This window comes from Polypterus senegalus, chromosome 16, assembly GCF_016835505.1.
Source record: "Polypterus senegalus isolate Bchr_013 chromosome 16, ASM1683550v1, whole genome shotgun sequence".
Classification (NCBI taxonomy): Eukaryota; Metazoa; Chordata; class Cladistia; order Polypteriformes; family Polypteridae; genus Polypterus; species Polypterus senegalus.
This window is the reverse complement of record NC_053169.1, coordinates 76,161,075-76,182,692: the sequence shown is the minus strand read 5'-3', so window position 1 is coordinate 76,182,692 and position 21,618 is coordinate 76,161,075. Positions and strand designations below refer to the sequence as shown.

General features: G+C 37.6%; 1 protein-coding gene across 4 annotated transcripts in view; it reads left to right on the top strand.

Moving 5' to 3' along the window:
- The first annotated feature begins 221 nt into the window (after positions 1–221).
- The window catches only part of ehbp1 (EH domain binding protein 1), a 387,620-nt gene continuing 366,223 nt past the window's right edge, over positions 222–21,618 (top strand). For all 4 annotated transcript variants that reach the window (XM_039738603.1, XM_039738602.1, XM_039738601.1 and 1 more), the window contains exons 1-2: positions 222–714; positions 1,295–1,712. In XM_039738603.1, coding sequence (XP_039594537.1) covers positions 1,609–1,712 — 104 coding nt within the window. In that variant the 5' untranslated portion in view covers positions 222–714; positions 1,295–1,608. The remainder of the gene's footprint in view (positions 715–1,294; positions 1,713–21,618) is intronic.

Here is a 21,618-nt window from a genome sequence, read left to right as displayed (position 1 = left end):
GAAAAAAACCCTAAAACGAAATATTGTCGATACAGTAACGTCAAGTAGATTATACTTCACACGCCCGTTTCCTTCCACCTCTTTCTCTGAGTGCATACATGCGGATCAACTTGAAGCCGCGGTAACGATCTTAATTGACATTTCTAATAAGCCAATCAGTAGCTAAACTTATATAAACATCCCTCAGTAGCCCTCAAGAAGTAGCCAATCAGTAAAGCCATTCAAGCTGACTAGGATTCCCCGCGTAAGGAGAAGGCCGGAGCTGCTTCCAGCTTGGCAGAACGAGTCTCCCACTAACACAACCTCTGCTGTGAATGACATCCCGATAAACCAATCCCTAAACAAAAATGGGAAACCCTCTTTAACACACCGAAGGACGGAGTAGCCAATTGCGTCTAACGAGGGGCGTTCCCGCGGCGTGCATTGCCCGTTGAGTGATAAGGAGAAAATGATGGAGGGGCTAAGGTTGAATTTGTGTGACTGAGCTTGCTGGAATTTGGAGTCTTCACGGATTTAAACTGTTTGTTTGAGGAATTCTGTGGGTTGCTTTTTAACCCTTCAGTGCTTTAAATATATTAGGCCATTTTAAGACTAGAACCGAAGTAGATGCCAGGCGCTGTTTTTTTATCCTTCTTTTAAGCAGAATGGTTGGTGCTGCAGAAGTAGTTGCCACCACTATACAGAAGAAGGGCTCAGGACTGATGAGTGGATAAGGTGAGTGAACCGCAAGACCTCGGGGAAAGTTATACTGCGAGCGCTACGCGGCATTTTCCCTAAGGAAAATGAAAAACAGGGTGGAGCATGGGGGCGATGGTTCTTGTGCCCAGCGGCTTTTAAGCGACTTGTCTCTGTCTGTCTGAGAAGCCGTCGGCAGCACGTATTCCCCCGCGACCTGGAGCCGCTTACCTTCCGAGCGGTTTGTGGAGGGGGGTGGTGTTGGCTTTAGCTGTCATGTGCGGAAGATTGTCTTTGTTTACCGATCCACTACGGAGAGTACCGAATGGACGTCTGGTTGTTTTCATATTAGGAGAGGACCCAAGAATGAGTGTTCATATATAAGAAATTCCGAGTCTGTTGTATTCGTCGAAGCACTTTGTGGTTTTAGCTTGAGTCTGCAAGATCAGATTTCAAGTAGCTGTTGTTGATATGGCAACGGGAAAACTTCGTTAAAAGTCTACATTCAGCGCGAGTCGGTGAACCGGGCACGTTGCTCTAAATTAAGCCGGGGAGACGGCTTCAGGATGAGATAAATGATTTAATATAAGCTTTTGTTTCCTTCTCTCCTCCCTCATAGGTTGGCACTGTTGCAATTGGAATGAGTGAGTAGAAAACTGGGAACTTCCTCTTTTTCCAGCCATGCGTGTTCCTGTCAAACTTGGCCGTCTGTCACTGGAGAAGGATTTTTTTACGGGTGCATCTGCTTTCAACAGAAACACGTCGCCCCAGGGAGGAGCTCTGCGCTGCTAGGATCCAATTAGCCCTGTGTCATGTGCTTACTTACCACTGGCCGGCTTGATCACGCTTAAAAAATTATAGTTAAACAGTTCTGGGGGAAAAAAAGGAATCTCCGGCAGTAGAAGCAGCGGGAAATCCTTTCCTCGCCGTAACATGGCTTCTGTATGGAAAAGGCTGCAGCGTGTAGGAAAGCATGCATCCAAATTCCAATTTGTCGCTTCCTACCAGGAGCTCATGGTGGAATGTACCAAAAAATGGTAAGTGACGATTCATGGGGTAGTCTTGAAGGAATGCGGAGTGCCCGTTTGTGTGTGTGGGAGTGAGAGAGATTGCAGCCGCCAGGAGAGATCATCTCCACCCCAACTTAGGATCTCCGGCGTCATCTACTTTCAACTTTCCTCAGACAACACCACTTGTTTTGATGCGCTTTTAAGTCTAAGATGCTGCAGGATACGTTACGTAGTTGCTGCATAACTAACGAACTGCCTGACTTGATGTTATTATATTGAATGGGTTTCCACTATAGAAAATCAAGAATAAATTTACCAATCCAGCTGCAGTTTATTAACTGTCAATATGCTATGACATTTACAATTCCCAAGTTAGTGAAATACATTATATTCATTTAGGAATGTCAGTTATTCTCTGCAGATTATATAAGTGACTGAGGGCATTATAGCAAAGGTGCTTTTTAAGAAGTTTTTGGTGGTTTCCTTTTTATCTATACACCAAATTACATAGCAAGCACAACACAGAGCAGGGGTATTGAATTCAGATTTAAAAAGGTGTGACCAACAAATGTTTTTCCTAGCAAAGGTCCTAACATCACATTTGTGCAATGATTCTGATCATCTGATATATGTAGCCATTGAATATCGTAAAAAATAAGCAAGGTATAATTACCACAGCATTTTAACAATATTTACTTTTAATTTTCAGTAAGGACTTCATGTGGACCCTTTTGAATTTAATTGGCTTTGTATTTGTATGGAATACAAATTATGTTTAACATAAACAACATAAAAACTATTTAATAAAAAATATAAGTAGGCCTATTACATTCACATTTTAAGTAAAAATGAAAGATAACAGATTCATCTGAATAAAACTAAAAAGGGCCTATATGGAAAAAGTACAAACAAAGCTTCGGCTGTCCTCTTGGTCTGTATGTTTTTTACATTTTTCTACTTCAGTCTTTTTAGGGACTGCTTTGAACAAATAATTATCTTTAATGTTCATTCTTTTTTCTTTCCATTATTATTCTACCCAAGCTTCTACTTTTCATTTCTAGTGATTGAATTGGGCCTTTATTTGCACTGCCAGTAGTCTGAATCTTGGCTTAAATGGAGTTTGTGCCATTCTCATGCATAGGTGTAGGTGCTCTTAGGTGAGCCTGGAATTATACTTTGTGTTAATAATGTTCATAGTGGAGAAAGCCAACTCACAGCTGTATGTAGATCAAAATATGGTCAAGTTGTGTAGTGCTACCTTGGTTAGACCTGGGAAAAGAGTTTTGGGCACAGTCTTAGCCAAAACCTAGCAGAATCAGTTACTCCAAAATGCTCTCTTAGTGCAACATTTGCCTGCAGATCAGTAATTTCTGTCTGTGGAGATATTGCATGTGCCAGCCTGAAGGTCTGTGTCACCTCTTTTGAGAATACTTTGACATCTTTTTAATGAGGAATGGATTCTGAACGAGCAGGAGGAGCTGCTGGCCAAGACTGAAGCTGTCAAACCATTTACGGTTTATTTGTGAAGTCAACATAAGGAGAAACATCTGTCTTTCCTTGAATCTGTTCCTACACCCTTGTGAAATGCACACACTCTTCTTGAAGATCTTCCTTGAACAATTTCAGTTTCTTCTGAAAGGAATGGACAGCTGCCATCAAATCACAAACTGAATTATTCTTTCCCTGAAGTGTTAAATTGAGTTCATTGTGATTTCTACCAAAAGAGAAATACAATCCATTGTGCTCTCATCTTGCAAAAAAAGTGAAAACTGTTTTGCCTTCTGACTTTTAACTGTACTAAGAAAGCTTCTGTTTCCTTTTGAATAGACCATAAGTGTTTATGTAGAGTAGTAGGTTGTTTGCATTTGCCTCAACTTCTGTAAGAAATTCTCTCAGCAGACATTGTTGATGAGGTGAGGATACTCTGAAGAAGATGACGAGCTTCATCACTCTACCCTTTATTTCAGCAAATCTTTCTGACAGAATGGCACATTAGACAGTCTGATGAACAATACAGTGATGGGTAGTAAGATATGGGCTGTTCTTTCAGCTATGTCACAGCTCCTTTCCTAGCATAGTAGGGGCTCCGTCTGTGGTGACTGAGACCACCTGTTTCAGATCCATCCTCTTTCTCAGAATTTCCTTAATGACCTCATGTATGTCCTGTCCTCTTGTGTGTGTCTCAAGTGGTGTTACATCTATCAGGTCTCACTAAGTACTTTTATTTCTTTTGAGAAAAAAATCTTACATATACAAAAAGCTGGGCATTATCATTTATATCTGTTGATTCATCAACAGCTAAGAAGATTCATGCTGCAATCTGAATAGTTGCATCAAGTTGTGCCAGTACATCCTCTGTTAATATTTCAGTCGTTATTGTTGCTATTGAAGCTGACACTGGGATTTTTTTTTTTAATCTATTTTTTCCCCCAATTTTATTTTATTTTTGTTCCACTTCCCCCAACACACACAATTTGTCTTTTTGTTTACCCTCAATAACAACAACAGCGTTGTTTCATTCCTTTACATTGGTCCCATCAGTAAATGTTTTCTTCTGTTGCCCCAAAATCCATGCTACTTTAAGTGAACATTCATTTGCACGCTGCGGAGCTGTAAATGAATGTGAGTGGACACTGGTAGATCTGTCATTATGGGCTCTCAATTTGGTTATTTTATGTGCCCTTAGTTTAGACAACTGTGGATATGTTAGCACAAATGATCTTTATTTTGTCTCATAGTGGCGCTTCACATTGCTGCTTTTTACTAGAGTCACACTTTTGGAACATATGAGACAAAATAGTTTTGTAATATCCGCAGGAAGAATGAACATACATTGGTCATCTTTTCATCTTTCTGGGTCTACTTTTATTTATTTTGGAACAAGACATGCTCCCTCTCCCCATTTCGTTTCTGTTATTTCCTACTGCGGCATCCACACATTTTACCAATTGCATTGATTTGCTCTCCTTTATAGATGCGCCCACCTCAAGAAAGGAGGAAAAAAAAAACAGTGCTGCATGAATATTATCGGATTATCGGTCATTCTCATTCATTTATCAGAAATGCATCACGGTCCAGATAGTGCTGTCACTCAGTCTGGGTCTGGACCGTGGTTCACCATTTAGTGATGCCTGACAGAGTTTTTTGAATGCAAATGCAGTGGTTTTGTCTGGCAACCCACAACACAACCAGAAAAGGAAGAAAACAAAACAAAGCAAGAAAATTGTCATAAGCCCTTGAAAAATATACGCAGGCTGTTGTGTTTCTTGGCTGTCCCATTTTGCAGCATCAATTGTTAGCTAGAAAAGCAACTGATGTTCAGTTTTGCACTTACCAAGTTGTTGCTTGTGGTGGTAAGTGATATTTCATAGGCAGAAGTTTGTAAGTTTGGTTAAGATTTATTTTAGCTTTCTATGATTACATTTAAGTTAATTGGTACTCCATTACATTCCTGTTTAAATACAGTGTAAATGTGCAGTCTTGAAAAGTAATACTGGTAAGTACACATTTTTCATAGTGGTTCCCCCTGCAAAACTTTTATTGTATGTTTACTAATGCTGTTACTACTGGTGAACTGTGAATTACATTGTAATTGCTAAGGACATTTGGAGATACTTTATGTTCACAACATTAAATCATTTACTGTGATGGTACATTATAAGGACTAGAAACAAATTCCACCATATCCAGATCAAAAAAGAAGGATCTATTATTATAGTGTTCAAATTATTTCCCCCTACTGTAAATATTGGTGGCTACACCAAAATCAGTAGATGTGGACTTAACCCATAGAACGTTGTTAGAGTCAGTGCGGATCAAATATAATCAAGATTTTATTTCTCCTGCAGTTAGTGGCAATGCAGTATAGCTGTCTGGTGATTTGTTGTATGCTGATTTTGTTGCACTGTATAGTGTCATGCAAGATAACGGTTTCCTTTTCATTTAAAGAATTGAGAATGGGAAACTGAAACGTATTTATGGTATCATACTTCTCACCATAGGTATTACTAAAAATAAATAAGATTGTATTTGAAAGTTGGAGCTGCTTTAATAATTTAATCTGCTCACATTATTTGTGTCTGTCTAAAACATTAAGTTTTTTTACACCCATCAGTTTTGTATTTAATGATCACATGGCCTATCTTTTCTTCATAAGTCCATTTGACAGTGGCTGAACTACATTGATAGTACATGGCAATTAAACATTTTAAAGATGCTACAGCCAGCACAGTACACTTAGGATATTAGGAAACAGATTGAATTAATTGGATGAGTTATTTTCAGTCTGGCTAAAATGCTTTGTTAATTCTTTCCATATGGAGCATGATATTTACATTAAAATGTGGTGTAAAGTATCATTTGTGGATTTAATTGTGCATTCTTGCAAGATAATACATTTAAAAACTCATTCATTATTTGCATCTTTTTGAAATAGCATGCAACATATATTCATGGAATTGCAGGAAGATTCTTAAAACATTATAACGTATGCAGAATTACAGCACAGATTCTAGCATTAATGAACATATATAATAATAACTTAAACAGTGCTTTTCTCACTACTCAAAGTGCTTTACATAGTGAATGTGGAGCCACCACTAATGTGTAGCACCCATCTGGATGATGCGACAGCAGCCATTTTTGCGCAAGTACTCTCACCACGAATTGGCTGAGAGAGAATTAGCCAAGTAGAGAGAGGGGATGATTATGGGGCCAGAATGACTAGACTGGGGTGGGCAGTTTAGTCAGGACATCAGGATACATCCTACTCTAAGGATGCTTAGGGATCTTTTATGAGTACAGAGAGTTAGGACATTGTTTATACATCTCATCTGAAGGACGGTGCCATTTTCACAGCACAGTGTCCCTGTCAGTGCACTGGGCATTGGGGTCCACATTCACACCCCAGAGTAAATGATTCCTGCTGGCCTCACCAACACCTCTTCCAACAGCAGCCAAAGCTTTTCCTGCGTGGTTTCCCATCCAAGTACTGGCTGGCCCTGAACATGTTTAGCTTCAGGTGAATGACCTGTTCTGAAGTACATGTTGTATGAACATATGACAATATGTTTAAAACATCATAGTCTTCCTGGATCCAAAAATGGTTTGACTCTGCTTCCTGAAAGAAAAAAAAACAAGTTCATAACGTAATGTAAATTTATACAGTTTTCTGCTTCAATCTTTCAAGACAATTAATATTATAATTGACTTGGAAGTAGCACAATTGCTTTCAACATTATTTTGTTATTGAATAGACTAAAGATGTCAACATTTTCACCTCCCATTAACAATCCAGTGTTTGCTTTTATTTGTCAAATGCTGAATGTTTTATTATACACTTGCATAGCTGTAGTAACGTTTAGGCAAATTAAATATCAAAGTGGACTGTAAATGGCTCATTGAAGAAATCTATGAAGGACAGCGGGCGATGCTGTTAAATATATGCAGTAAAGCAGAGTCTCTGCATGCGAACTTTATGATTTTTTTTTTTTTTCTGAATTCTTTTGTAATATACAGCCAGACATTCAGTCATTCTTTTTATCAATCTAACTTCAAATATTAAGTCATAGCTTATCCTTGAAATGGAGAGTGCAAGACAGATCCTCATGTGATGGGATTGAATTGTAGTACATGTCACTTGCACTCTAGGTTAGTGTGCTCATGGTGGGCATTGTTAGGATTGTGATGACAAACTCTTATCATAATTGATCACAAGGTAATACTGTGAATTTGTTTTGATTTGCCATGTATCAATTACTAGCAGGAATACCTGTGATAGAATTAAATGCAGATGCTGTCACTGGATAAAATCAAAATTTCTCTGACTAAACACAGTGTGGGAAGCAGCTTTAGCTACCTGTGCCAGTGTCCTAAAAATACCTCCTTTGGGCACTTCCAGAAACCTATGCAGATGCATCAAATTTCAGAATGATGCATAGCGTATGATCTTCCCTTTTACAAATGCAGAATTGGTGCAAAAAGGTCAAGATTGGTTTAATAATATGGGTTTGAATGCCAAACTACAAACACATGTTCACCTTTATATTTTAAATAAAACTGAATTTTGCAATATGTTACAATTTTTTAATTTTTTTATTTGGCTGAAGTTAAAATTGAAAATACTTCAAAAGTGTGCCTGCCTGTTGCACCTAATCAGGAAAATCATTAATTTAATAAATTTTTTCTTTTTTTTTTTCGTTTTCAGTTTTCACATTATAAATTGAAATACTCTGCTGTGGAACATAACACAAATTTAAACATCACCTAAAATTAGAGCTAGGTATTCCTAGTGAGATGAGCTCTTATGTTTATAGTAGGGCCATTAAGCAATAACAGGTTTGTATATTTGAAAATGTAAAAATATATGATTTGAACTTGTATGAATATGTATTTAAAATTCTTGGAGATACGTAATTATACATTACCACACCATTTCACAAAAACTTATTAAACTTTCATACACAAGGGTTACATGTTGTACAGTGATCAGTTTTCAAATACAGAGCACAGAGGAAAGGTAGAAGTGTCTGTCTGCATTTTCAGTGCCATGCGCCATCACCAGCGTTTGTGTGTCTGCTTATATCCCTTCAGTGATCTCTTTTACTGGTGGCAAAACTTGACACTGGCTGTTACTGACTGAAATCAAAGGCTTCTTTTTTTTTGGGTGCACGCAACGTCAGCACGGCACAGCCAGATCTAAACACTAGCGTGGTGAATTGCTTGTGTACTAAAGTGACTTTAGCTACAGGTGGAAGTCCTATTTTACTTATGGTGCCAAGCAGAGTTATGTTGTGGTTGAGCAGTCTTTTAGCCAGTGAAGCGCTGCTAAGAAGCTGCCTGTTATAAGTCTGCATTTGTCCAGAAATGGCTCCATAAGCTTTATGACCACAGATGGAAAGTCTTTGCTGTGGGTTGTAACTCAAAACACAGCTCTCAACAAAATGTTGCCAGATGTCTAAAATCACAGCAAACCTGTTGTTTTTCCACACGTTTTGCACGGTTGTCTTTGTTGTCAAAGCGCAAATGCTACATGCTAGTTTGATTGTGGAAAACAGGACATCATATCTTTGATTGCCAGTACAACAACAGTTGGAACATTAGAACAGTCTAGATGAGAACAGGCCATTCAGCCCAACAAAGCTTGCCAGTCCTATCCACTAATTTCTTCCAAAAAAACATCAAGTCGAGTTTTGAAAGTCTTTAAAGACTTACTGTCTACCATACTACTTGGTAGCTTATACCAAGTGTCTGTCGCTCTTTGTGTAAAGAAAAATCTCCTGATGTTTGTGTGAAATTTACCCTTAACAAGTTTCCAACTGTGTCCCCGTGTTCTTAATGAACTAATTTTAAAACAACTGTCTTGATAATTTTAGATACTTCAATCATGTCACCTCTTAATCTTCTTTAGCTTAAACTACTGTATATAGGCTCAGCTCTTTTAATCTTTCCTCATAATTCAACCCCTGTAGCCCTGGAATCAGCCTAGTCGCTCTTCTCAGGACCTTATCTAGTGCTGCTATGTCCTTTTTTTGTAGTCTGGAGACCAAAACTGCACATAGTACTCCAGATGAGGCCTCATTACTGCATTATAAAGCTTGAGTAGAACCTCCTTTCTCTTGTTCTCCTGTTCTCCACACATCATGCTGTATAACCTAACATTCTGTTAACCTTCTTATTGGCTTCTGAACACTGTCTGGAAGTCGATAGCTGAGAGTCCATTATGACTCCTAAATCCTTTTTATAAGGTTTACTCTCAATTTTCCGACCTCCCATTGTGTATTAAAACCTAACATTTATACTTCCTTTGTGTAATACTTTACATTTACTGACATTGAATTTCATCTGCCACAATCTACCCAAGCCTGTAGTATGCTATCCAAGTCCTTCTGTAATGATATAACAGATTCCAAATTATCTGCTAATCCACCTATCTTGGTATCATCTGCAAACTTAACCAGCGTGTTACTTATATTCCTATCTAAATCATTTTTATACTTGTATTAAAAATATCAGCAGCCCTAGCACTGAACCCTGTGGAGCACCACAACATCGGCCAATTCTGATAAGATTCATCGCACCATCACCCTCTGCTTCCGGTGTCTGAGCCAATTCTGCACCCATCTAAAAACATCACCCTGAACTCCCACTTCTTTTAGTTTGGTGGCCAACCTCTCATGTGGCACTTTATCAAATGCTTTCTGAAAGTAAAGATAAATAATATCATATGCTCCACTTTGATCATATCCTTTTGTTGCCTCTTCATAGAATTCCAGCATGTTAGTAAAACACAACCTCCCTCTTCTGAACCCATGCTGACTGTTCCTAATAACTCCTGTCCTTTACAGGTGTTGCTCAGTCTTACCCTTAATAATTACTTCCATTAATTTTCAAATCCTTCCATTAATTTTCAAAGGTCTGAGTAGGCATCGGCCACAGCAGCAGCTGTGCTCATCGCTGCTCTTGTAAAAAGAATGGAGATAAACACCATCAACTTGGAGAGGGAGAGTCAAGTTTGTTGTAAAACGTGAATGTCACTGACAGAATAAAACTGAATAATAATAATAATAAAAAAAAAAGCAGTAACTTTTACAAGTAGCCAAAATGAACAGGTTTTACAGACTCAAATCAAATATATGTTTTTCTTTTATATTATGGTAATAATAATAGCATCTCACTACTCAAAAAGCAGAGCGCCCAGACTCAAACCTGGAACCTTTTGGTTATAAGGTAGCAGTTCTTGCCTCTGCACCATCCAATAAGTCGCATCAACTTTCTGTTAAATGACATTTGAGCTTGGGTTTTTAACTCATTGACAGCAACATGTAAATTGATTTTTTTTTTTTTCACTTTGGTTATATTCTTGAATAACAGCACACATGTTTATTTGATATTTGGACTAAAGTCTTCACACATTTATACAATTCACGTCATTACTAGTATAACGTGAATAAAGTTTCTGCTTTAGGTATGTGTTCAGCATTTCTTGCATTGCATTTCCTTTCATGGTACACTTCCACAGAACATTGAAATACACATGCAATTTATGTGTTCCAAATAATGATATATTTACGCTGTACAACTCCAGGCACCTCACACCCAGAGCCTTGAGCTGGGGGAACCTTTTGCCCCAGTTGAACTTGGGGGTAGGGGGGTGGTAGTCTGTTTGGTATAGCAGGCTGCTTGTGCTGATCGACACATTTGCAAAACAAAAGATGCTGATGAGGAGAGGTGTGAAGGAATTTAAGGTGGCCTGGAATTAGAAGTTTTTTTTGTAGGCTTCAGGGATTCTAATGTTGAGCCCATCTGGAAGTATACCAAATATAGCTGTTAATAGGTTAGGAGTGATTGCAGAGCCAAGGCTGTTTGAAAAGAGTTCAAAGATTTTTGTCCAAAATTACATTAACTCGGTCCACTTCCAGAACATGTGACCCACTGAGGCTGGAGGTAGATTGCATCGCTCACGGGTTGGATCTTACCCTGAACACATTTTGGACAATTTTAAACAACGTAGATGTGACTGATGAAAGATTTTCAGTTGAATTATTGAATGCTTTGTGCACAGAGAGCTAAAATGTTTTCTATGCAAGGCTGATTTCTGCTCCTTTTCTGAGATTAATTGGAAGATCATTTTCCCACTGTACCTTAGGATCTTTAATGGGGACATTCTTTGGGATGGTTTGTATATGTTGTTGAGATGCTGTCACAGTCTTCAAGGCTGGTTGGTATTTTTTTTTTTTTTTGGGAATAAAAATGGGTGACGTGTGGAAAATTCGTTAGGTTTCTTTTAGCAAAAGTTCTGGTTTGCAAGTAGTCAAAAAATTGTGTTGCTGGGAAGTTACATTTGAGACATAATTGTTCATAAGATGCAAAAACATTATCTACACTATATACAGCTCTCTAAGTGTTTTAATCCTGTTAAATTAAGCTACATTAGTTCAAAATGAGTGTCACTGACGTTATTCTAAAAATTACTCACTTAGAGCGCATTAAAATTCCCTGAAATTAATCCCAATATGGGAAGTAATAATGACGAATGGCAAACGTTACTAGAATGATATCAGAAGCATAACTGATCCTTTGTAACTTCTGGGATGGATCCGCCATCAAGATGACCCTGGGGGCCTTGGTATATGTGAGGGAAAAAAAAGTAATATTGGCATTTTTCTGTTTTAGCAATAACTTGTGCTCTTCCATCCATTATACGTGTGGTTACTCATACATTATATCTCCTTGCCTCGATTGTAATGTATGACTGACCACATGCTGAAATCTTCAAGGAAGGTCACTTCCAGCGCATTTTTTTTATATATGACTTGCCGTACCCCGCGGCTTCGCCCATGTAGAAGTGGAACAGGTCAGTGAGGAGGGCCCTGCCCAGCTCCTTACTCCTGACGTCGCGCTTCCCCCTCCCCTCGGCCCACAGCCGCTGTCTCGGATTAGCGCGAATATATTGCTCCGGCAAGCGAACCATGATTCTTAGCATGATGAGAGAAGTTGTAAAATCAATCGGAATGCTCAAACAAATTCTAGAAAAAAGCATGGTCTAAATTCATTAAGTAGTTTTCTCGTTTGCCAGCTAAGCAGATGTAAGATACATCCTGAGGATGGCATGTGAGTGAGGAGGGCTCTGCCCCCTTCCCCCTCAGCCCGCTGCATCTCTCTCAGATTCTTGCAAATAAATTGGTACTGCAAGTGAACTGTGATACTTAACTCAATGAGAGAGGTTGCTTGAATGTTCAAGCAAATTATAGCAAAAAAACAGATCTAAATCAGTTAAGTAGTTTTCTTGTGAAAAACTGACAAATAGACGTTGAGAGAGATGTTCATAGTTTGTAAATATGCATTTGACATTGTGGAGCCTGTGGGGGTCTTAATCTAGTCTTGCTTGTAAAACATTTTCCAATTATGTAGATAATATATAAGAGTTGATATTTGGCATTCATTTTGCACCCTGCTTTTTCTAATAACCAAATTAATCAAGTCACCAACGTGTATAAAATATCTGTTCAAAGGGTGGACAATATTTGTAAAGCTTGTCTCATCACAGTGCAAACGTCACAGTAGAGCACAAGGTCAAACCGGTGGCCGAGGAATTAATTAGGAACACTGAATCTCTCTCTTCTAATGAAATGTTTGTGCTTTTTAATGCCCATAACAGTCTATCGGAAATGTAGAATTCATTTTCCGACATCACCCACAGTTTCACTTCCATTAAACCTGCCTAATAGATGGTATAAGTTAGTAAGTAACATTGTTTCCTGTCTCTGGCTCCAAGAAGCACACTGCAACTGCATTTAGTCTTTGTTGTCAGTCTGCAGTTCAGAGGCAGACTGCAATAGTACTAAACCCGAAAGTTAGTCTTGTTACCATAAATACATGCTAAGATCAGATTAGCATGGGATCATTCAAAGTTGGTAGCACACTGTAATTGGGATGATTAGCATTCCCTTCCTTATTTATATGTTTATTTTTCTTAAATAGTGGACTTTATCCTTTTGTGTTTTTAAGTGTATTTTTTTTCTGCTTCAGATCAATTTACACGCTGCAGAGATGATCTTTAGCCATTCGGGGTGTTTGTGAACACTACAGCTAAAAAGACTTGGGAGTGTGTTTTTTTTTTTTGTAGACAGAATTGTCATAGTTTTCTGAGAATAATAGTATGAAAAGGTCCTTTAGTGCAAGGTGGATAATTTAGCCTTCAGATGTATCTGTCAGCTGGTGGAGCACAGACAGCCTTAGTCTGTAGTGTGATGCAGTCTTTAATTTTCATCTGACAATATTTGCAATTTTAATGTTTCATATCTTGCCCTGTACCCCCGTAGTAAAGCCAAGTGAAAGGATATAACAATTTATATTGGGATCTCCACAGCAACAGGGACTGTATAAAAAATACATTTTATTAGCAATATGCCATCTGTGGCAATGCAAAAGCAAATCGTTTTGTCAGTGAAGTGACTTCTGTGGGAATGCAGACTCAATTCATTTCATACAATTAGCAGTTAAGTGCATTTCTTCCAAGTTCCCATAGATGGCACAAAACATCAGTGTAGTGAATATAAAGAAGCTGCAACACAAAATATTGCAATGCTGCACAATAGACTACAAACTCCCCCAGCCCCTGCAGTTAGCATTGGCAGGCATTATATGAATTAGAACCAAAATGTAAATCTAACAATAATTTGCATTACTGAAGTCTAAGAATGTGAAATAAAAAGTGCTGATTTATTACATTTGTGCTACATGTGCTAATACACACCGCATAAAAGTTACTTATCTACTGTGTGCCTCATGGTAGAGGATCTTCATGATGTAACAGTGTATTGTTGCACTGAGAAATCATTTTTGGGTAGAGAATGTAAAGAGCATTACTTTATTTTTTTTAGAAGCTTGGAAAAGAAAATTAGCCCTTTGAAAGATTTTGCATCTGTATTATTCCAATACTTTTAAATTCAGTGCACCAAGAATTAAATAGCTGCCCATGATTATTGTAGAGTTAGTGTGTAATAGTGTCTAAGAAGTTGTACTGTTATCTTCAAAGTCTGTCTGATATATAATGCCAAAGAACCTCACATTGTGAGACTCTGAGCAAGCTGCCTTAACTAGTCTTATAAGCTTGTTTGTAAGTTGCTTTTAATAACTCTCAGCACAATAATCATGTGCTAAGTCATGGGTCCTTTACTATCTACAACATTTGCAAAAGTGTGATCAGTAGTATTTTTAAGATTGTATAATGCTGTTTTATGATGATTGTTAGGATGATGGCAGTTTGTGCATGTGGTTCTTATAAGAAATATATGCAGTATAACAAATTTCCTTTTTTGTTTTTCTTTTCACATACTGTTACAAACACACAATAATGCAGTAAGTTGTATATGTCGTGTAAACATTCATTTAGCTAAATTCTTTTTTTTTTTTTCTCTGTTTCCTTAACCTTTTATTTTATGGATACACTCTTGTATGTAGTGATTTCATGAGCCACTGTTTCTGAAGCTAGAGTGCTAGTTGGAAAATAAGCCACTCAGCCAATTAATCTAACTTAAAGGTTTAAAGAAGTGACTAAGTTTAAAGTAAGAGAAGTGGGCTGCTTGCATATTTAATTCTACACTCCTAAAACTTATTCAGAAAAAGTTTAATCTTGCGTTTACAATAAAAAAAAATTCTTTTCAATTTTCATGAACTTGCCCATTCTTTTGTAGTCACAGTATTAGTCAGCTGTTCAATGGTGATCTAGATATAGTTTTTTCTTTTTTACCAGTAGGACTGGCTTTCATGCTTACTGTTTTAATTTTTTTTTTTTTTTTGTTGGAAAAAAGGGTGTAATTGATGCATCTCTTTAGTAACTGTTGGCATTCAGCAGTAATTACAGTAGAGATTTGGTCTTGGATCCTGAGCAGTTGGTGGCCATAGACCCTACTAAGTGAAATATAGAACAGTCCATTTTGCTGCCAAAAGGAACCTGATTATTGAATACGGTAAAAAGGGATGCTTTATTTTGCTTCCTTCCATCCATCCATCCTCTTCCGCTTATCAGGGGTCGGGTCGCGGGGGCAGCAGCTTGAGCAGAGATACCCAGACTTCCTTCTCCCCAGCCACTTCTTCCAGCTCTTCTGGGAGAATCCCAAGCCGTTCCCAGGCCAGCCGGGAGACGTAGTCCCTCCAGCAAGTCCTGGGTCTTCCCCGGGGCCTCCTCCTGGTTGGACGTGCCCGGAACACCTCGCCAGGGAGGTGTCGAGGAGGCATCCTGATCAGATGCCCGAGCCACCTCATCTGACTCCTCTCGATGCCGAGGAGTAGCGGATCTACTCTGAGCCCCTCCCGGATGACTGAGCTTCTCGCCCTATCTTTAAGGGAAAGCCCAGACACCCTGCGGAGGAAACTCATTTCAGCCGCTTGTATTTGCGATCTCGTACTTTCGGTCATTTTGCTTCCAAACATCAGAATCTCACAAAATCCCCTGCCTTCTCTCTGTGATGTCTCTGCATAGCAATGTGCACCTTTCAATGTAGGTTGATCTATTTTTCACCTTCCATATTCATTTAGAGTAGATTTTGTTTTGTACAAGTGTGTAGTGCAAGCTTCCTTTAAGAGATAGTAATTAACTCCATAATGTTTGTGCAATATTTTCATTATTCTTCCAATGATGCATAGAATTTACATTAAATATTTATAAATTGATATCATTGAGTTATTTTATTCAGAAAAACATTGTAGTGCCTATAGTCATTTTTGAGTTTTCTTCCAATAATACATGATGAGATTTCAAGTGTTTCTTCAAGCTGGAGCTCGGCGATATGAACGTAAATTGATACTGTGATTGTTTTCAAACAAAATGTGATATTTTTCGATATGATCTTAAAATACCTTAAAGATTGGAAATCAGCATTCTGCTGACATGTATGTACAACCCCAATTCCAAAAAAGTTGGGATGCTTTATTAAATGTAAATAAAAACAGAATGCAGTGATCTGCAAATCTAATAAATCCATATTTTATTCACATTAGAACACAGAAAACATACCAAATGTTTAAACTGAGAAAATGTACCATTTTATGAAAAGAATGAGATAATTTTGAATTTAAAGGCAGCAACTTATTTACCACTGTAAAAACATTCCCTTTTCTTTTAACAGTCCGTAAATGTCTGGGAACTGAGGAGACCATTTGCTGGACTTTTGAGAGGGGAATATTTTCCCATTCTTTGTCTGGTATAGGATTCTAGCTGCTCAACAGTCCTGGGTCGTCTTTGTCATAATTTCCATTTCAAGATGCACCAAATGTTTTTAAATGGTGAAAGATCTAGGCTGCAGGCAGGCCAGTTCAGCACCCAGACACATCTACTACAAAGCCATGCTGTTGTAATAGATGTAGTATGTGGTTTATCATTGTCTTGCTGAAATATGCAAGGCCTTCCTTGAAAAAGACAAAGTCTGGATGGGAGCATATGTTGCTCTAAAACCTGTATGTACCTTTTAGCATTGATGGCGCCTTTCCAGATGTACAAGCTGCAAATTCCATAGGTACTAATGCACCACCATCAGAGATGTAGAATTTTGAACTGAGCACTAATGACAAGTTGGATGGTCCCTGTCAACATTTAGTCCAGAGGATGCTGCATAAATGTTTCCAAAAAGAATATCAAATTTCTATTTGTTTGACCGCAGAACAGTTTTCCACTTTGCCTCAGTCCATTTTAAATGTGTTTTGTCCCAGAGAAGACAGTGGCGTTTCTGGATCATTTTCACATATGATGTCTTTGCATGATAGAGCTTTAAACTGCAATTTTGGAAGCCACTTTGAACTGTGTTCAGAATGATTTCTGGGAGTGTTCCTGAGCCCATCTAGGGATTTCCATGCTGGAATCATGCCTGTGTTTAATTCGGTGCTGCCTTGAGGGTCTGAAGATCACGGGCACCCAGTATCGATTTACTGCCTTGTTGCTTGCACAAAGAGATTTCTGCAGATCTTGGAATCTTTTGATTATATTATGCACTCTAGATTCAAAGTCCTCTCAATTTTAATTTGTGGTACATTATTCTGAAATTGTTCCACAATAAGTAGACGCAGGTTTTTGCATATTGGTGAACCCATCTTTACTTCTGAGAGACTCTGCCTCTCTAAGGTGCTCTTTTTATACCCAATCGTGCTACTGACCTGTTGCCAGTTAACCTAATTAGTTGAAATACATTCCTCTAGCTTGTTTCTTTTTTATCACCATTTACTTTTCCAGCCTTTTGTTGCCTCCATCCCAACTTTTTTGAATAGTGTTTTAGTGAATAGTGAATATTGGGGTTATGCACGTTTTGTATAGATAGTCCTAAATCTGATATGTTTTCTCACAATAATAATCTGAAATATTAGCGAAGGAACCCCTCCCTTTAACAATTTCATGAATAGCTTTGCTTCAAAGAAACTTCTCAAATGTTTTTTTTTTCCATCAACTATTTTTTTTTATGTTTTCTTTTTTAAAAAAAAATAAATAAATAAAAAAAAAAAATTGCTTTCTCTCGCACTCTCGCCCTGACCGTTTTTATATAAGAAAAAAATACAGAGCTCTTGGTTCATCCCTCTGCTAATCGCAGATCATAATACACATACTGTATGTGTAATGTACATTTTATATGACTTACATAATTTATGTTTGCATGTACGTGTTTTTTCTTGTGGTATTTATAACAGTAACTTATTTTGCTTTTAAGTTTTTAATGGAAGCTTCCTGAATCCTCCTTCTTTCTCTGGTATAAATAGGAACTTTACAGGGCTAGCACTAGGGGAGAGTTTATAAGCAGCTCTTGAATTCCCAAGTAGGGTGGGGATATTTTGGTGGATACTGAGCCATTTCAACTACCTGAAAATTCACTTTCACTTTCTGTCCCAATGACCACTAATGTAATGTCTCTCAATTAATTAAAAGTTGACATTATAAAAATCACACAGGTTTTTCATTTTTATTTTATTATCCTATTAACCCCTGCTCATAAAAGTAGTATGGTAGTAGATTTGACTTCCTCTAGTAATTTTTACAGATTAGCAGATCACTTGGACAATATATTTAGCTGTGTTAATTGAAAATTAATGCACTCTACATTGAATATCCCTTATTGTCAATAGGAAGCTTAAACTCAAAAGGAAAATACAATGTATGATAATGCAGTTTCCTCCATCAAAATACAGATATTCAATAATTCATGTAAACAAAAAAAAAATGAGAAACGCTTCTAACATATAAGTGGCAGAGATGGTGTGAAATGGGACAATGACTTGTGTGCTGCATTGACTTCTGATGTGATGTGAATTAATGGTTAATTTAGCTATTTTACCACTCATAGAAAGTATGAGTTTTTCTGTGTGCAGGTTAAATGTGGTTTATGCAGGAAAAGATTGTTTTGCAATACAGTAAGTCACTGCAGCTGTTATCTCCTTCCAACTGCAGCTAGTTTACTTAGCTGGAACCAGTTTTGCTGGGAAGATGGGAGGGCACGTTGCAGGTTTCACGTGTGCCTGGGCGGTTTCATCTTGTGTAGCAACATGTTTTATCTTCAGATGATGCTGTACTGTTTGAACTGTCATCCTGGGGAAAACCAAACCATCTGCAAAACAGCAGCGCTATCCCTACACATTCTAAGAGATTATTCTTTTTGTCCTTGCTCAGTATTTTTTCCACATTCATCACTGCCAGGCATCTTGGATAGAGTCAACATAAACATGCTTACAAAGAATGGTGGAAACTGGTGGTTATATTTTAATGTTCATAAGATATTAAAGAAAACAAAAGTGCTGAACATGGAGATGCTGGCTATTGCATACTGATCCTTTATTAAACATTGGATCAAACTGAAATTTTGATATTTTGTCCAGTTTTATTTTAAGCTGCCGTTTGTATGTTTGACATACACCAAGCTACGTCAAAACACAATGCTAATTCATTTTCTTAATTACAAATCAACATAGAAGACATAGAGACAGAAGAAAATTGCTAAAACTGTCTTGAAGTAGCATACTGTTCAGGTCATAGCCAAAAGAAGATCAATGCACATGAGCAGTTTTGTGATACTTGCTTGCTCCATTTTATCTTGTACATCTTGTACAAATTTTTCTTAGTTTGTAATGTTTATGCACATATTTCATAAACTGAATCTAATTAACATCAATATTTTGTTTGAATTTGATTTATTTTGCTCAGTGCTCGGTTCTTAAATTTTATTCTAGAACTAGTCAAGACATGAATGGTGGTGTCCAGAGTTTTTTGTATAACTTGACGTTCAACAGATAGTTTTGACATGGTAAACACTTGGACTACATTTACTCCTTTTTTTTTTTTTTTTTGAGTTATTTTACATAGTGGGCTGTTTTTCAGAATAGTAGAATAGTGCTTGATTGTTCTGTTATGTAAATTAATTTTGATTTGACCCTTCTTTAAACCATATCTCTAGAGATATTTAGTTCCATACCATGTATTTTCAGTGAATCTTGCAGTACAGTGGAAAGTACTTGTTACTAATGAGTCTGGTGGCACAGTGTTGAATGTTACATTTTTTTTTCCTGGGAGGGGGAGGAATTGTTGTTGTTTGGTTCATTGCAATGAAGTTGTTGTCTTCTTGCAGTTTTTGGTCACACATCCTTTATGAAGGAAAGTGTGACCAAAGTGATGAATTGGGCAATTTTAATGTCCTGCTGAAGGTCTGCAATACTGTAGTAAGCCATACCAGTGATGATGCTAGATGGTAAGCTGTACATGTGCACCTGTTAGTTTAGTAAAGATAAAGAGAGATAAATTTCCCACACCTTCTAAAAAGTGATGTTGAGGAGCCATGATGTGGTGTGTGTGGAAGTGAAGGTTTGTGATACGGTTTGCATATTTGTAGTTGGAGATCCGCAAAGAGAGAGAATGAATCGCGTATCATAGTAGTTTTTATTCCTGAGTTTTCAGCTCCTGCCAGGAGTCGTCACCAGAGGATAATGATTAGACATACAAGAATCAAAGGCAATATACTGTATAGCAAAATTAGGTCAGGGTAGGTGTGTGTGTGGGGGACGTAATGATAGATAGATATATATATATATATGTGTGTGTGTGTATACATTTCTTTAAATCTGTACCCTGTCCTCCATTCTGAAACCTGAATCTGCAGTAGGGAATGCAGGATTTGTTATTGATTCTGACGAAAAGTAACATGTTTGATACTTGGTACAATTCAATCACAAGCCACGTGGGAAGTTGGTAGCAATTGCAAGAGTATAAATAGAGATGATGTTAAAGGTCTTGATGGAAGGTTATTTGTTTCAGAAGGCCACAAACCAAGTAAGAATATGTTGGCTGTAAAATGATATTCTAATCTGACTTAATATGTATATTTTTCTATTTATTTTCTTTTAACAATATACTTGCTAAGCATATCAGAACTTCTTCACTTATGTGTTTACTGGAAAAGTATGTTTAACCTCATTGTACCTTTTATCATCTAGTTAATTGTTGTTGTGGTTTTTTTTATTTTTTTTATTACAAGCCTAATGATTATATTGTTTGAATGACTGCCTGGCTAACACCTTGCAGAGGCAGCACAAGGCCAGCACAGAGAGGCTGACTTCATGCAAACAGCCAGGGGCCAGATTGCTAGTGTGAGAAAAAGGATGAACAAGTAGTATTTTTCTTTAGCGGTAGTGGGAAGATGTCTGAATAATTACCAGGTATAATTGACTATGTAGTGTGTGTGTTATAAAGTATCGAGTTGGCTGGGCCTGGGAAAGCTGGTATAAATTTGCAAAAGTCCAAGGAGGACTGACAGGTAGCTCTTGATTTCACATCCATTTGATGGAGTTTACACTCCTCCAAGCAGAAACGTATGCCTCCAATTTAATTTCATTAATTGAGAACTAGTATACCAGGGTGTTGCAAATGAAGGTTCAGATTTTATGGACAACAGGAGGCACTAGAACAGTGTTCCCAAACATGTAAAACATTCCAAGGCCCCATCCTTAAAAATGTAATCCTGTTAAATGAATATTTTTCCTGTAATAATAAATGCACATTATAGTAGGTTAAACAATTACACAACATCAAATTGTGCCACATTGCTAAGAACTGTATTACTAATATAAATTAAAATAATGTGCTTATCTTGATCATAAATTATTCTTTTTTTGTTTATTTTATAAATGTGCTGTGGTGTTGATATGGCCAGTGAAGCAACAGTAGAGAAGTCCAACTCACATAGGTAGAATATAGCAAACCAAAGTTGAGTGGCCACAGTTACCTGCCCTGTGATTGGGAACTCTTTCTCTATACCAAGCCAGGATTCACTCAGGATCTAAAGATGTGACTTTCAGTCTAAGAGAGGAGTCAAATGTCATTTCTATAAATTGCTCTTACTCAGCAGGGCTAAAATCCACAGATGTGGTTACATTGAATGCATCTCTGACCCAGTCATATGGAGTC